The following is a 17897-nucleotide window of genomic DNA, read 5'->3' as shown; positions in this document are numbered from 1 at the left end:
CAATGAGTCAACTCTTAGCATGAGGTGGCCAAAGTACTGGAGTTTCAGCTTTAGCATCATTCCTTCCAAAGAACACCCAGGGCTGATCTCCTTCAGAATGGACTGGTTGGATCTCTTTGCAGTCCAAGGGACTCTCAAGAGTCTTCTCCAACACCACAGTTCCAAAGCATCAATTCTTTGGTGCTCAGCCTTCTTCACAGTCCAACTCTCACATCCATACATGACCACAGGAAAAACTATAGCCTTGACTAGATGTACCTTTGTTGGCAAAGTAATGTCTCTGCTTTTCAATATGCTATCTAGGTTGGTCATAACTTTCCTTCCAAGGAGAAAGCGTCTTTTAATTTCATGGCTGCAGTCACCATCTGTAGTGATTTTGGAGCCCAGAAAAATAAAGTCTGACACTGTTTCCACTGTTTCCGCATCTATTTTCCATGAAGTGATGGGACCGGATGCTGTGATCTTCGTTTTCTGAATGTTGAGCTTTAAGCCAACTTTTTCACTCTCCACTTTCACTTTCATCAAGAAGCTTTTTAGTTCCTCTTCACTTTCTGCCATAAGGGTGGTGTCATCTGCATATCTGAGGTTATTGATATTTCTCCCGGCAATCTTGATTCCAGCTTGTGTTTCTTCCAGTCCATGAACAGTATGAAAAGGCAAAAGAACTAGATACCACTATAAACCTACTGGATTGGTAGAAAATGACATAAAAATATGAAGTTTTGGTGAGGATAAAGCTCCTCTGAAATTCTCATATTCTGCTGATAGGACTGTAAATTGATACAATCACCTTAAGATGCTGTTAGACACTAGCTACTAAACATAGGTTAATGATATGACTCAGAAATTCAGTTCTCAAAAGAAAGGTGAATATGCACATCAAAAAGTATGTACAAGAATGTTCGTAGTGTCTTTAGTCATAATAGGCAACACTAAGACAACGCATAACAAATAATCCATCAACAGTATACAGACTTTTAAAAATTGGTATATTCAATAATAGATTAAAAGTAGTATATTCTATATTCAAAAGAATGATATATATGCAACTATACTCATCCACATAGGTGAATTTCACAGACATAATATGTGAAAAAAGAGTAAATACTGGATGATTCTACTTATTGGAAGCCCAGAAATAGGCAAAACTCATCTATGATGACAGGGGTATGAATACTATAGAAGCACAAGGAAGTCTTCTGGGTATAGCCATACGTTCTCTACCTTAATCTGAGTGGTAAATACGTGAGTTTGACTCTCTAGAAATAGAGGAAACAGAATGAGTAAGACTAAGGATGTAAAAGGTAAGTGCTCTGTATGGTAAGAGGGAGCTCAATGTGATTAGAGTATGTGGACACCATGGATGGGAAGTGGTAAATATGTCTGCAGAGTTTGCTGCCTGATTATTGAACCCTTGAAAAACAATTTAAGGAGGTTTTTCTCATTTTGCTAGGCAATAAAGAACTATTAGTTGTTGAACAGGGCATAAATAAGCTCAGTTATATTTAATGAAGAATAATTGATAAACCATTGCATAAATCAGGTTGAAGAATATACAAGAATTCTTGTAAATAGTCTATGATCACATTTACACACTATACAAGCTTGTATCCTAAATGAAGATGTTAAAATATTAGAAGCATAATTTTTCAAGTGCTATTAAAAAAAAATCCATAACAGAGTGTTAATAGGATGAAAACCTTAGAAACCGGTTTAGCTCCAAAAGACCAATATTTTAAGACCAATATGCTTATGTTGTAGTTAGCACTTACTTCATCAAATGTAAAATCTTCTAAATCTATTTCTTCATATTCTTCTTCAGATTCTTCATTCTTAATAGCCTCTAGAGCTGTTGTCAGTTTCTTTCGCAAAAGAAAGCCCTTCCAAACTGCCTAAACAAAAATTTAAAGCATGTTATACAGGGTTATAGATCAAACTCCAAACCAGATTCTCTGTGTTATCCCATTAGGAAGATAAAACATCTTAGACCTTAGTTTAATGGCTCGATAATCTGTTTTTTGAACTTTATGTGACATTTAAAACTGCAAGATAAATTAAATGACTGCTTGTGTCTAAAGTTCTGAATCTCAGGGGACTTTCCTCATAGTAAGCAGAAAAGAATCTTTAAAACTCCCTCAACTGCACATGTAGGTCAACCAATCAATTATCTGACAATCCCTCCAGGACCCATTCTAAATTAAGAAGAAAGAGATACAGAGAAAAACCAATTCCGTTAATTTTCAAATGATTATGTATAAAATAAACTAACACGCATTAAAGAAAACTTCAACATTTATAAATGGCCCTATTAGAGACTTAGTATCCTGGCCCATAGCAATTAACTAATTTCATCTTTAAATAAATCAAGCACATGATAAAACATTAAGAATGTTAGATAGAATTTAAAACATTAAGATTCCTCCATAATCATGGAGGAATCTTGGAGCTTTCCTAAATTTAACTCCAAGAACACTAGAGCTTTTAAAAAATTAATATCTTTATACACTGCTAGGGGTAAGCTCCAGGATATATAGTAAATGTAAAACATAGGTAGAAATAAGTGTGTATTGCATACCTTCATTTATCTCTGAAAACCAATATAAATATATAATAAACACATATATAAATTTTTATATTTAAATATATGTCATTGCTAATATCTACAAAGTGAAAGCATAAAGTATAAAATTAATTTCAAAATTTATTACCTATAGACATAGAAAACAGAGGGGAAGATATAGCAATAGAAGCCAGATGTCTCTGAATATACACTTTGCTTAGATTTGAATTTGGAATTGAGCACATGCTTAAGAAAATTGTAACAAATAAATATTAAATAAAAGAAACTCCTGAAAAAATATATAAAGAGATTTTATGCTATGGGCATAACCACACAGAAGTTATTTAAAGTGACTCTGAAATAGATTTATTTAGCTATGCTCTTAGTGAAATGCAATCAACAGGTAAATTTAATTACAAAAGTTACCTTAAATATATTTTAGTAATCGTATTGTTAGCAATTATACTGGTATTGTTATTCTGCAAAATATATACATTGAGAAGAAGAATATACAAACAGATAATTGCCAGAACATTTATGACAATAGAAATAACACGCAATCTCTGCGGCAACCAGCCTAGTAGGCCAAATCTCCGCAACAGTTAGCCAAGAATGGTTAAGACTTGGTCAATGACTGCCCGCTTCTCTATTTTTGTTCCTATTTCTATCTCAGGACCAAGTGGACCAATAAGAGATAGCCAAACATACTTCCCCAACCAATCATATAAGATGCCCCATTTCTAGTTGGCCAATGGTGTATGCATGTGTGCGCGTATATTTGTGTGTTTGTATACACACATGCACTTACATGTAGAAACAAGGACTGCATAAATGAGAAAAATCAGACTATGGCAAGGGAGTCAGCCATCATTAGTTGTCTCTGGCAAAGACTCAAAGGTAAGGAAGGATGTGGGATAAATGTATATACATTTATACACAGTGATGAATACATAATTGTCACATACTAGACTCTTAAATATTATTTTCCCAATTTCTTTGTCCCCTTGTTTATAAAAATTCTATTTACTTAGTTTATCAAATAAGAAAAGTGTGATATTAAACATCACATAAAGTTTAAAATGTATAATTAACTAAATTTTTATTATTTTGCCTCTAAACATGAATTTTGGTATAGAAATAATATTTCAATACTTTTTAACTTGCTATCAATAAATTATAATCTCTCTGCTGCTGCTGTGGCTAAGTCACTTCAGTCGTGTCTGACTCTGTGCGACCCCATAGACGGCAGCCCACCAGGCTCCCCCATCCCTGGGATTCTCCAGGCAAGAACACTGGAGTGGGTTGCCATTTCCTTCTTCAATGCAGGAAAGTGAAAAGTGAAAGTGAAGTCGCTCAGTGGTGTCCGACTCTTCGAGACCCCGTGGACTGCAGCCTACCAGGCTCCTCCGTCCATGGGATTTTCCAAGCAAGAGTACTGGAGTGGGGTGCCATTGCCCTCTCAAGAGAGTTCAAAACTCTTGTGTGTGGGAAAGATCTCAATATGAATCAGGAACTTGAACAGTATTGAATGGTAGAAACAGAAGAGAGGATATCTTTGTGTGATGAGGAGCATGCTTAAAAGTATTGCCTAAGAAAGTGGATTTCCTCGTTTTAGTTTACCCATATGGAGAGTACCATCAGCTCTCTGCCCTCATTTTTAGTCTCATGCAGCTGGGTTGTTATTACAGACCAGGGTATGTCATGTACCGTGGGTGATTGACATAGGGAATCTAGTTACCTTAGGGGAAAACAAACTATTTTTCTTTTCTCCCACTTGTTTAAGTCTGTTTGGGCTGCAGTAAGCAAAGTACCATAGCCTTGGTGACTTACACAACAAATGTTTATTTCTTCTAATTCTAGAGGAGGCTAGGAGCCTAAGGCACTGACAAATTTATCGTCTGGTGAGACCAAGTTTCTTAGTTCACAGATGGCTCTATTCTCACTGTGTCCTCACATGTTAGTAGGTACTAGAGAGCTCTCTGGGCTCTCTTCTATAAGGGCACTAATCCCACTCATGGGAGCTCCACCGTCACAACATATTCACCTCCAAAAGACCCCATCTCCAAATATCAACACAATGGAGATAAAGTTTCAACTTAGGATATCGTGGAGAACATAAATATTCAGTCAACAGAACCCTTCATTTGGGGATTTTTAAAAAACTCCTCTTTTATGATTCTTTTATCTGGCATTTACGCTCTCTTGGTTGCTAGCTACCTTTCAAAATGCTTTGCCTCAACATGGCAAATGGGCCTTTGATTTCTTCCTGTTAGGGAGGTATCCCAGTAGGGAGATACCCTTCATATCCCTTCTTCCCTGATCTTGTGCTAACAAAGTAAAGAGCATTAGGGAAACATGTTTTTTTTCCCTGGATTCTCTCTCTCTCTCTCTCTCTTTTTTTTTTTTGGTTACATCATCTTTTCTTCAGTTATCTCTCCTCAACATCCCCTTTTCCCTTATACCATTAAGATACCAAGATTAGGTGCAGTTCTAGGGAAAAAAGAGTATAAGGGGAAGTATTTAATACAGACTTTCAATGACAAGAGTGGAAGGACTAATTCATCATGTCTCACAGTGGATCCAGCCTAACTTCTCAGGGATAGGACTTCTGCAGAGCTCTAAACTGTATTTTTCTGGTGTGACACATATAAATACTGCCCTCCTGCATCAGTGGAGGGTCAGAAATCCAAGTCCCAGCCATGGGAAATAAAGGTAATATAAATGTGTAATCAGTGTTCAGATTCTTCTTCTAACTTATTCATGTCAAGCTTTCCACTTTTTTCCCATAGTCATTCATAATCTTTCTTTCTCACACATTCAAATCAATTCCCTGGCCATAGTCCTATCTATATTAGATACACCTGACATCTTTTTCTTCTCTATGAGTGACAGTTGCTCAGTCGTGTCCAACTCTTTGAGACCCCATGGAGCCCACCAGACTTCTCTGTCCAAGAGATTCTCTAGGCAAGAATACTGGAGTGGGTAGCCATTCCCTTCTCCTGGGGATCTTTTTGACCCAGGGATCTAACCCGGGTCTCCTTCATTGCAGGCAGACTCTTTACAGTCTGAGCTACAGAAAAAAGGGACCATACTAAAAAGTGCAAGGGAAGCTAGAATACCTAGGCTGTCTGTATGCTAGGAAGAAGAGGAGGACTTGGGTTCTTGTGAGCAGTGAGCAGTCTCCACCACATCCTTCATGAATCTTCATTTTGCACCTTCTAAAGCCCAGGCTCTTTCTATTATATCACATTCTGCAAATTCATATTTTTAAGATGAATAGTTTAAGAAACTAGATCATTGTACTGAGGAGAAAATAAAATGAAGTTGAGTTGACTTCAGCGATTTTAAGTACCATGATGTAAATCAGGAGAGACTTATTCTAAGTTGCAAAGAAAGACTGAATTATGCTTACTTCTGTTACAGACACAAACTTAACAGAAGGACATTCAGCAGATGTAGTCACTGAGCTAGACTGTTTCATCAAATAATGAACTTTACTTTATTGAATAGAATGAAGCAAACATTCACCATCAATGTTGAAAAATGTATTGCTCATCCACTGATGAGAGGAGGAAGTTTGAACTGCATGACATTTTCATTCCTCATGCAACAGAACAGTATTCTGAGACCATAACTGAGGTTCATTTCTTTCCCTCAGAGTTTCCTCGAATCCATTGCACTTCCTCCCCTCCCAAGCCATTCAGGCATCAGCAACAGCTTTGTCTATACATTGCCATGAGGAATGCAGCCCAGAAAAATTAAGTCAACTAAAATACTAAATGTATTCATTAGTACTATAGCAAAGACAATTCAAAAACTATGCCTTTAATAATGAAAACCAGCAACTTAGTTATAAGGCTATTTTTTTTTCGGTCGCTTATGCCAATACCTTGTAGGCATCTCTAACTCCTCCCTGTCTTTCAAAATCACATCCCCATATACTAATATCGCTAGGTCTACTTTCAAAGTATATATATACTTTGCACCTCAATATAAATCAACATATATTCTGGAATGCGACTTTCTCACCACTTCTGCACTGCTCTGGTCCATGCCACCATTATCTACTATTTGGATTACTGCAATAGCTGCCTGATTTCGCTGCTTCCACTATAGCCTTCCTAGAGTATTATCACAACCTAAGTAACAGGTCACGTGAGTCCTCTGGTCAGATTCCTTTAATATCTTCCCATGTCATTCAGAGTAAAAGCCAAAGTCTTTACAATGATTTATGATTCATGAGTCCTACTCTTCTCCCTTCATCCCTCTGCCATCACAGTGCTTCCTCCTGCTCTATGAACACTGTGAGTATGCTCCCAGAACAATGTCTTGGCATCTGATGTTTCTCTGCCTGAAATATTCTTCGCCTACATACCTAATGGTTTATCTCTTGCTGCACTGTCACCTTTTCTGGCCTTCCACATCTCTTCTGTCTAAAATGATTAATTTTCCTTAGAAACTCCTATCCTGCTTCCCTGATTTATTTTCCCCTTAGTACTTATCACTGTCTAATACACTTATCTTACTTATCTGCACATCACAGCAGGATATAAGCTAGTAAAATTTTTGTGCCAAGTAATATTTAACTAAATGAGTGAATAAAGGGAACCATTACATTTTTTAGTTATTAGCATTCAATTGAGGTGCAGCACCATAAATTTCCAGACTTTATTTTATATATTTAATTTGTTGTTCTTTTCCACCAGGACACAAACTCTAAGAGGGAAGAGATCTTGTATGCTTTGTTCCTAGTTGTATTTTTTTTTAATTTTATTTTATTTTTAAACTTTACAATATTGTATTAGTTTTGCCAAATATCGAAATGAATCCGCCACAGGTATACCTGTGTTCCCCATCCTGAACCCTCCTCCCTCCTCCCTCCTCATACCCTCCCTCTGGGTCATCCCAGTGCACCAGCCCCAAGCATCCAGTATCGTGCATCGAACCTGGACTGGTGACTCGTTTCATACCCTAGTTGTATTTCTTAAACCTAAAACAATGCTTGACAACAGGATGTTCTAAAATCTATTTGATGAGTGAATACATAAAGGATGAATGTGATCAGATTGAACTTCATTTTGAAATCTGGTCTTGGTGAGGTTCTGAATTTTTAAGTTAAATGAGTATTTAAAAGATTTTCCCAATTAAGATGGGCCTCCCAGGTGGCTCAGTGGTACAGAATCCATCTACCAATGCAAGAGACGCCAGAGATGCAGATTCCATCCCTGGGTCAGGAAGATCCCCTGGAGGAGGAAATGGCATCCCAGTCCAGTATTTTTGCTTGGCGAATCCCATGGACAGAGGAGCCTGGTGGACTACAGTCTATGGGGTCGCAAAGAGTCAGACACGACTTAGTGACTGAGCACACACACAACAATTATTTTAGTAGATTGTTACATGCTTCTGTTGTTCCTTGTCCAGTTCTAACTGTTGCTTCCTGACCTGCACACAGATTTATCAAGAGGCACGTCAGGCGGTCTGGTATTCCCATCTCTTTCAGAGTTGTCCACAGTTTAATGTGATCCACACAGTCAAAGGCTTTGGCATAGTCAATAAAGCAGAAATAGATGTTTTTCTGGAACGCTCATGCTTTTTTGATGATCCAATGGATGCTGGCAATTTGATCTCAGGTTCCTTTGCCTTTTATAAAACCAGCTTGAACAACATTTGGTAGTTTATGGTTCACGTGTTGCTGAAGCCTGGCTTGGAGAATTTTGAACATTATTTTACTAGCATGTAAGATGAGTGCAATTGTGCGGTAGTTTGAGCATTCTTTGGCATTGCCTTTCTTTGGGATTGGAATGAAAACTGACCTTTCCAGTCCTGTGGCCACTGCTGAGTTTTCCAAATTTTCTAGCATATTAACTGCAGCACTGTAACAGCATCATCTTTTAGGATTTGAAATAGCTCAACTGGTTGCTTCCATGTCCTGGCTATTACAAACAGTGCTGCAATGAACATTGGAGTACACATGTCTCATTCAATTCTGGTTTCCTCGGTGTGTATGCCCAGCAGTAGGATTGCTGGGTCATAAGGCAGTTACCTAGATGTCCATCAGCAGATGAATGGATAAGAAAGCTGTGGTACCTATATACAACGGAGTATTACCCAGCCATTAAAAAGAATACATTTGAATCAGTTCTAATGAGGTGGATGAAACTGGAGCCTATTATACAGAGTGAAGTAAGCCAGAAGAAAAACACCAATACAATATACTAATGCATATATATGGAATTTAGAAAGATGTAACAATAACCCTGTATGCAAGACAGCAAAAGAAACACAGATGTATAGAACAGTCTTTTGGACTCTGTAGGAAAGGGAGAGGGTGGGATGATTTGGGAAAATGTCATTGAAACATGTATAATATCATACAAGAAATGAATAGCCAGTCCAGGTTCGATGCAGGATACAGGATGCTCGGGGCTGGTGCACTGGGATGACCCAGAGGGATGGTATGGGGAGGGAGGAGGGAGAGGGGTTCAGGATGGGGAACATGTGTATACCTGTGGCGGATTCATGTTGATGTATGGCAAAACCAATACAATACTGTAAAGTAATTAGCCTCCAATTAAAATAAATAAATTAAAAAAAAAAAAAGAGAAATAGGTCAACTGGAATTCTATCAAATCCACTAACTTTGTTCGTAGTGATGCTTCCTAAGGCCCACTTGACTTCACATTCCAGGATGTCTGGCTCTAGGTGAGTGATCACACCATTGTGATTACCTGGATCATGATGATCTTTTTTATACAGATCTTGTGTGTATTCAGGCCACCTCTTCTTAATATTTTCTGCTTCTGTTAGGGCCATACCATTTCTGTCCTTTATTGAGCTCATCTCTGCATGGAATGTTCTCTTGGTACTCTAAGTTTCTTGAAGAGATCTCTAGACTTTCCCATTCTATTGTTTTCCTCTATTTCTTTGCACTGATCGCTGAGGAAGGTTTTCTTATCTCTCATTATTCTTTGGAACTCTGCATTCAAATGGGTATACCTTTCTTTTTCTCCTTTGCTTTTCACTTCTCTTCTTTTCACAACTATTTGTAAGGCCTCATCAGACAGACATTTTCATTTTTTCCATTTCTTTTTCTTGGGGATGGTCTTGCTCCCTGTCTCCTGTCAGTGTCATGAGCCTCCGTCCATAGTTCCTCAGGCACTCTATCTATAAGATCTAGTCCCTTATATCTATTTCTCAACTCCACTGTATAATCATAAAAGATTTGATTTAGGTCATACCTGAATGGTCTAGTGGTTTTCCCTACTTTCTTCAATTTAAGTCTGAATTTGGCAATAAGGAGTTCCTGATCTGAGCCACAGTCAGCTCCCAGTCTTGTTTTTGCTGACTGTAAGAGCTTCTCCATCTTTGACTGCAAAGAATATAATTAATCTGATTTCAGTGTTGACCATCTGGTGATGTCTATGTGTACAGTCTTTTCATGTGTTGTTGGAAGAGGGTGTTTGCTATGATCAGTACATTCTCTTGGCAGAACTCTATTGGCCTTTGCCCTGCTTCATTCTGTACTCCAAGGCCAAATTTGCCTGTTACTCCAAATGTTTCTTGACTGCCTACTTTTGCATTCTAGGCTCCTATAATGAAAAGGACATCTTTTTTGGGTGTTAATTCTAGAAGGTCTTGTAGGTCTTCATAGAAATGTTCAATTTCAGCTTCTTCAGCATTATTGGTTGGGGCATAGACTTGGATTACTGTGATACTGAATGGTTTGCTTGGAGATGAACAGAGATCATTTTGTCGTTTTTGAGACTGCATCCAACTGGACATGGAACAACAAACTGGTTCCAAATAGGAAAAGGAGTACATCAGGGCTGTATACTATCACTGTGCTTATTTAACTTATATGCAGAGTATATCATGAGAAATGCTGGGCTGGATGAAGCACAAGCTGGAATCAAGATTGCTGGGAGAAATATCAATAACCTTGGATACGCAGATGACACCACCCTTATGGCAGAAAGTGAAGAAGAACTAAAGAGCCTTTTGATGAAAGTGAAAGAGGAGAGTGAAAAAGGTGGCCTAAAGCTCAATGTTCAGAAAACAAAGACCATAGCATCCAGTCCCATCACTCTATGGAAAATAGATGGGGAAACAGCGGAAACAATGACAGACTGTTTTTTATGGGAGGGGCGGTGCTCCAAAATCACTGCAGATGGTGACTGCAGCCATGAAATAAAGAGATACTTACTCCTTGGAAGAAAAGTTATGACCAAACTAGACAGCATATTAAAAAGCAGAGACATTACTTTGCCAACAAAGCTCCATCTAGTCAAGGCTATGGTTTTTCCAGTAGTCATGTATGGATGTGAGAGTTGGACTATAAAGAAACCTGAGCAGTGACGAATTGATGTTTTGAACTGTGCTGTTGGAGAAGACTCCTGAGATCCCTTGGACTGCAAGGAGATCCAACCAGTCCATCCTAAAGGAAATCAGTCCTTAATATTCATTGGAAGGATTAATGTTGAAGCTGAAACTCCAATACTTTGGCCACCTGATGTGAAGAGCCGACTCACTGGAAAAGACTCTGATGCTGAGAAAGATTGAAGGCAGGAGGAGAAGGGGACAACAGAGGATGAGATGGCTGGATGGCATCACTGACTCAATGGACATGAGTTTGGGTAAACTCCAGGAGTTGGTGATGGACAGGGAGGCCTGGCGTGCTGCAGTCCATGGGGTCACAAAGAGTCAGGCAGGATTGAGCAAACGAACTGAACTGAAACATGCTTCTAGAAATAGCTCTAGATGAGGCCAAGAGAGACTGCTTCAACTAATCAAATGTTAGCATATGTGACAAATGCCAGATCGGAGCATAAGTTTTAATACAATTGTGTGGTTCAGCTTGACCATAAGAATTTACAGACTTACTCCTTCAGCCTAGATACCAAGTAGAAGTACAGTCAACCTGAAGGCACCTGCAGCGTACATGTCACACGAGTAAGAAATAAATCAAGGTATTTGTAAATTGCTATGATTCAGGGATTGCCTGTTATACAGAATAACCCAGTGAAAGAAAACTAACACATCTCTCAAGATTAACTGTTTCATCCAAAGACTAAAACTAACCTGAATAAGAATAGCAGCCTTCTCCTTCTGTTCTTGGATATTCACGGTATTTTTAACTTTTTCTTTCTTTAAAATAGTTTGGTTTTCAATGCAAGAATTTGGCTTGGATGTCAGGGGTCCCATTGTAGCAGGGTGTAGCTTTGCAGAGAAATGAATCTGCCTGCGCACAATATAACCACGCCAGTATGCCTGGATTACCATAGCTGCCATACTATTAAGAGAAGAAAAAATTATTTTTAGTATCCATAATATACAGCTGCAGATAAGAGATCCTCATAAGCTATATTTATTTGTAAATTAGACTATATAAAGTATTATTTTAAAATAAGACCTGCTCTTTTATTTAACTGTAGTCATAGAAGTAAAAATAATATGGACACCTTCAAATCTGAAGGACAGAAATGGGCCAGTAACTTAGTGATATGAGTCCTAGGGATTTTGTTTCTTTTAAGGAGGATGATATTACCGAGACTTTGTATGATAGTGGGGATTTGAGCCAGTAGTAAGGGGGAAAATGTGATGATGCAAAGAGGGGAACAAAGGTAGGAGTCAGTGTTGAGTTGGCAAGAGAGGATGGGATCTTGTTCACAGAGGGGAAATTAGGTTTTGAGAGGAAGTAGGACCCTCCTTCATTTTCAGAGAAAGGACTCATCAGGTCTTTGTGAGCTTCATTTTCCTCCCTGCCCGTGGACAGATACATAAATCATTCTCTTACAAGCCCAGTAGTAAATTCTAACATTTTTCCAGTCTACATCTATCGGCTATTATCTGGCATTCCATCAATCAACACTGTGTTTTCCCCATATCCCCATAAGCTGCCCAGCAACAATAGCAAAAATTTAATAGCAATGTAGGTTGACTGTAATTGGGTTCTCAGTTTGCTTAATCATTTAATGTTTCATCATTGGATATGCTTTTTCCCACACAGATTACTGCAGAAATATTATCATGGTACATGGTATAGTCAAAGTGCTAACTATTATCTTAATTGCTTTTCAGACCCTTGAGTTCAGTTTTAAAAGACATATAAAGGAGAAGTGACTGATGCACATTCACTTTCTCAGGCTGCCTTGGAACAGTTTTCAATAATTTTATAATTGCAGAGCCCAAATAAATTTTTTCATTTCAAACAAAGTCAGTTTAAGGCAAAGTGGAATTAAGCAATAAACTGCCAGAAATGATGGCTTCTGAGGTGATGCTTGTGGTAAAGAATCCATCTGCCGATGCAGGAAACTTAAGAAATGTGGATTTGATCCCTGGGTCAGGAAGATGCACTGGAGGAGGACATGGCAACTCACTCCATTACTCTTACCTGAAGAATCCCCATGGACAGAGGAGCCTGGTGGGCTACGGTCCATAGGGTCATAAAGAGTCGGGCACAAATGAAGCAACTCAGCATACATGAAATATGGAACGAGGTAATCATTTTCTGTTGTTATGAATATTGTTATCAGCATCACCACCATTTTATGTAAAGCCTGTGGAAGTCTTCAATCTATTTTTCTATGAATTTAAATTAGTGGATAAAACTTTCTGCCTTAAGATAAATTACTCATACTCATTATACAAAGAAAAACCATGTTTCAACAAAACATTTCCTCCTACTAGGGTAAATGGTGCTCTTGCGTACTCAGTCTGACTCTTCGTGATCCCATGGATGATAGCCTGCCAGCCTCCGCTGTCCGTGGAGTTTTCCAGGCAAAAATACCAGGGTAAATAGAACTTAGTAAATTTTGCTATGGAATTAATTCACATTTGATCATTCAGCCATTAATTCATTCCTTCATCTTTTGGACAAAAGTGAGCCAACAAATTTGAAAAAGAGTAGATATATGTATGTCTATAACTGAATCACTTTGCTATAAACCTGAACCAACACAACACTGTTTATTAAATATGCTCCAACATAAAACAATTTTAAAAAAGATTAAAAAATGAGTTCAGGACTTTTAAGGCACAATAATACCAATCCATATTGAGGTGATAAAGAAAAAAATATCTGAAAACATATTTGCAATGTATAACTGGTAAAGAATGAAAAGTTGTTTAAAACAAAAGGTTGAAAGATTAGTAAGAAAATACATTTAACCTGAGACAGTGCCTTATATTTCTCTACAGATACATGCAAGTTTCACAGACCATAATCCTGAGTTTCTTATAAAGCTAACCAGTCATTTAGCGCTTGAATTCCTCAGCCCACTATCTTTAAAATTTCCCAAGGAAGAAAATAAAAAGGTATGTGAGGAATATTTTCCTCAGTAACACTAACATTATGCTATGCTAAGTCACTTCAGTCGTGTCCGACTCTGTGTGACCCCATAGACGGCAGCCCACCAGGCTCCCCCGTCCCTGGGATTCTCCAGGCAAGAACAGTGGAGTGGGTTGCCATTTCATTCTCCAATGCATGAAAGTGAAAAGTGAAAGTGAAGTCGCTCAGTAGTGTCCGACCCTCAGCGACCCCATGGACTGCAGCCCACCAGGCTCCTCCGTCCATGGGATTTTCCAGGCAAGAGTACTGGAGTGGGGTGCCATTGCCTTCTCCGAACACTAACACTGGGACTGCTTTTCACCACACAGAAAGCAGGAAAAGGTAAAGAAGCTGACTTAGGGCTTCCTGAATGTTATTAGGTGGTCTCCATGTTGGGAAAAGCAGCTCATATTATTACTATCATCAGCATCATATTTTTTTTTTAGTAAAAACAATGATGCTAACAATGCCCTAAGCACAGGAACATATGAAAATTATGCTTAGGAAACAACAGCACAACTGATGATGAATCTCCTTGAAACACTGAATGGCAAGGTTCAGCAAGTGGGCATACATTTTCTTTTCCCTTTATTCTTTGGTCTTTGGTTTGTCTATATTTTCAGTTCCTCATCCTTTCTTATTATTATTTGGCAATTTTATTTACCATGAATAAACAGCTCAATGTTGTTTATCTGAAATTTTAATAGACAATGTCTGGAGTGTTTAGAGCTAACAGGATTCAAACAAGTAATGTCTAGGGTACCCTGGCTAAAACTACCCCAAAACATACCAATATATTTGGCATGCTGAATATTTTAGTGAAAGTGAAAGTTGCTCAGTCATTTTCCGACCCTTTGTGACCCCATGAACTATACAGTCCATAGCATTCTCCAGGCCAGAATACTGGAGTGGGTAGCCTTTCCCTTCTCCAGGGAATCTTCCCAGTCCATGACCCAGGAATTGAACTGGGGTCTCCTGCACTGTATGTGGATTCTTTACCAACTGAGCTACCAGGGACTATTTTAAGCTCAAGGGATTTGAGAAAAGGCCTGTGCAGGAAGGATTTTCTGACCTTCCCTGGAAGTATATCCTAAGACCCTCATATGAGAGGTCTTTACAGTATTTTAAGAATAATGAGATTGCTTTATTTCTTATTAAAAGTTCTTTTTAATTATTTAGAGATTAGAAGGCAGAAAAAATAATTTCACAGTTACTCATCTTAAATTAAATAATACTAGTTGATTAAATAAGAACCTGCCAAAATTCAACCAAATTAATCTGTACTGTATTTAATAATCTGTGCATATCATAAAACATAAGGAAATGAACATGAAATATGATAGGATTTAAATCCTTTACCAAATTATCATTATCCATAAAAACAATAAAACATAATGGTAAAAGAAAAATGATCTATAAAACTTACATTTTTTCGTGATGTTCAGTATTCTGGCAGTTCTCCAGTAGAAACCTTGTCCTGACCGTTTCAATGAATGGTATTCTTTTGCTGGGGAAACTACTTGTCTTGCTGTCTTCTCTTTTCTGGTCTACTATTTCTTCCTGATTTCTTTCTTTTGTATCTTCACATAAGGAGGGGTTGGTTGATGAGGAATGACTAGAGCCAGAGTCCATCCATTTCTCAGAAATATCTGGTGAGTTCAGTTTATATTCATTTGCAGAAGAGTAAAGGACTCTATTTTGCTGTTTGCTATCACTGTGTGTAGGAGGCAAATGATTCTGCTGGGCTTCTGATTCACCTCTCCTGGTCATACTTACATCCCCATGTTCATGCACACATCGACATTCATTACTAAGTGTCATCAATTTCTTAAAATAATAGCAGAGATTTTGTGCAACATCCAAGGTGAATATATTTCTGAGCAAATAAATAATGAGGACATTTAATAAAAAGAATTATATCAGCAAATGGTTACACCTGTACAGATTTTGAAAATATCCCTATGTGGCCTGACATGAATATTAAATTTTACTACAAAATTCATTAAAACTTGATTTCTAATTGTTTTTGTAAAAACTGATCTCATTACACACAAAAAGTGAAAATATTTCTGTAGTTAATCTCAATCCATTAATCCAGACAAAACATCTGGAAGTTTTAGAATCACTTTTATCCTAGGTATTTTTGGTACAAGTGAATGAGAAAAATCCATGCTTTTACTGCCATAAACATGAGAAATCATGGCTGCCTAAATTTGGAGATGTTATTTATGAAACAAGATTAAAAGTACTTTGTACACTGACTTTTGCCATGCAAAATATTTGTATTGGACAATTAAACAAATAACTTACATTATGGGAAAGTTTTTATTTCCATTTTTCTCTGGAAAAAATATTGCAAAGATAATTCAAATACTTTAAGACATAAATGCCTATGATTCTCCTGAATAATTGTTGGATTTAAGTATTCCAAATGAAATGAAAGTTATATTTCCTAAAATGTAGAGATAGACACTTTCTATGTTTACAAATGGAGACATTAGCATAGATTCCTCTAATATATGTTAATAATATATCCTTTTTGTTGGTGAATAATGCAGAAAAAGTTCACTTCAATATTGGATGTCAACTGTTTATGGCTAAGTGCTGAATTCACCACCATTTATGATTTAACATAAAAATGGTCAATTTCCAATTCTAAAGTGACACTTAATTGCAATAGCAATAAATTCTTAAAAATAACTGTAAATCTAAATTTCAACACAAGGGTTAAGAGTCATTTTTACATAAAAATCGTATGTTACCATAAATACACAAGGAGATATCAATTTAGGTTTACAAAAATACAAATGTAAAATAAGCTATTTATTCAAAGTAAACTATCCATAACAATTGGAATTATTTTTAAAGCTGTAAGATATGTTTATAATCTGATTAGACTATATTTTAAAAAACCATTTAAATAGAAAAAACCAACTCTTATATAGGATGAGCAGTACGACAGTATAAATAGCAAAAATTTAATATGTAATTTAGTAATTAAGTTTAGACATTTGGAAGCACATATCATTGTTCCATTTATAATGCAGACATCATATGAAAATATAAAATAATTTTTCTTTTTCATTTGTGTTTTTTGGAGTAGTATAAATTATAAAATAAAGTTTTAATATATAAATTGTAATTCATTTATAGTAATACATTCAGGATTCATGTATCATGAATTTGGTCTCATCCCTTCATGGCAAATAGATGGGGAAACAATGGAAACAGTGGCAGACTTTGAGGGGCTCCAAAATCACTGCAGATGGTGACTGCAGCCATGAAATTAAAAGATGCCTCGTCCTTGGAAGAAAAGTTATGACCAACCTAGGCAGCATATTAAAAAGAAGAGACATTACTTTGCCAACAAAGGTATGTTTAGGCAAAGCTATGGTTTTTCCAGGAGTCACGTATGATTGTCAGAGTTGGACTATAAAGAAAGCTGAGCGCAGAAGAATTGATGCTTTTGAACTACGGTGTTGGAGATGACTCTTGACAGTCCCTTGGACTGCAAGGAGATCAAACTAGTCCATCCTAAAGGAAATCAGTCCTGAATATTCATTGGAAAGACTGATGCTGAAGCTGAAACTCCAATACTTTGGCCACCTGATGCAAAGAACTGACTCACTGGAAAAGACCCTGATGCTGGGAAAGATTGAAGGCAGGAGGAGAAGGGGATGACAGAGGATGAGATGGTTGATGGCATCACCGACTTGATTCACATGAGTCTGAGTAAGCTCCAGAAGTTGGTAATGGACAGAGACGCCTGGCGTGCTGCAGTCCATGGGGTCACAAAGAGTCAGACGCAACTGAGTGACTGAACTGAACTGAATTCAGAATTCAGGGTGGGGGATAGGAAGTTCTTTTTCTTTGATATATTTTTAGGACTCTGTTCTCAGCCTCTGTCCTCTGAATATGTGCATGTCTTGACTGCTTTTCTCTACTATGCACCCATAACGTAATACATAAAAATATGTGTAATATTATTCTTTATATAATAGATATATAATA

The 17897-nt window shown here is 37.3% G+C and overlaps 1 protein-coding gene across 2 annotated transcripts in view; it reads right to left on the bottom strand.

The window, feature by feature from the left end:
* LRRIQ1 (leucine-rich repeats and IQ motif containing 1) overlaps positions 1-17897 on the bottom strand; it is a 205296-nt gene that overhangs the window by 85941 nt on the left and 101458 nt on the right. For both annotated transcript variants that reach the window (XM_010832036.1, XM_010832037.1), the window contains exons 16-18: positions 15313-15762; positions 11639-11849; positions 1773-1892 (exon numbers count right to left, since the gene is read on the bottom strand). In XM_010832036.1, coding sequence (XP_010830338.1) covers positions 1773-1892; positions 11639-11849; positions 15313-15762 — 781 coding nt within the window. The remainder of the gene's footprint in view (positions 1-1772; positions 1893-11638; positions 11850-15312; positions 15763-17897) is intronic.

This window comes from Bison bison, unplaced genomic scaffold (assembly GCF_000754665.1).
Source record: "Bison bison bison isolate TAMUID 2011002044 unplaced genomic scaffold, Bison_UMD1.0 scf7180017864535, whole genome shotgun sequence".
Lineage (NCBI taxonomy): Eukaryota > Metazoa > Chordata > Mammalia > Artiodactyla > Bovidae > Bison > Bison bison.
This window is presented reverse-complemented; position numbering and strand designations above follow the sequence as displayed.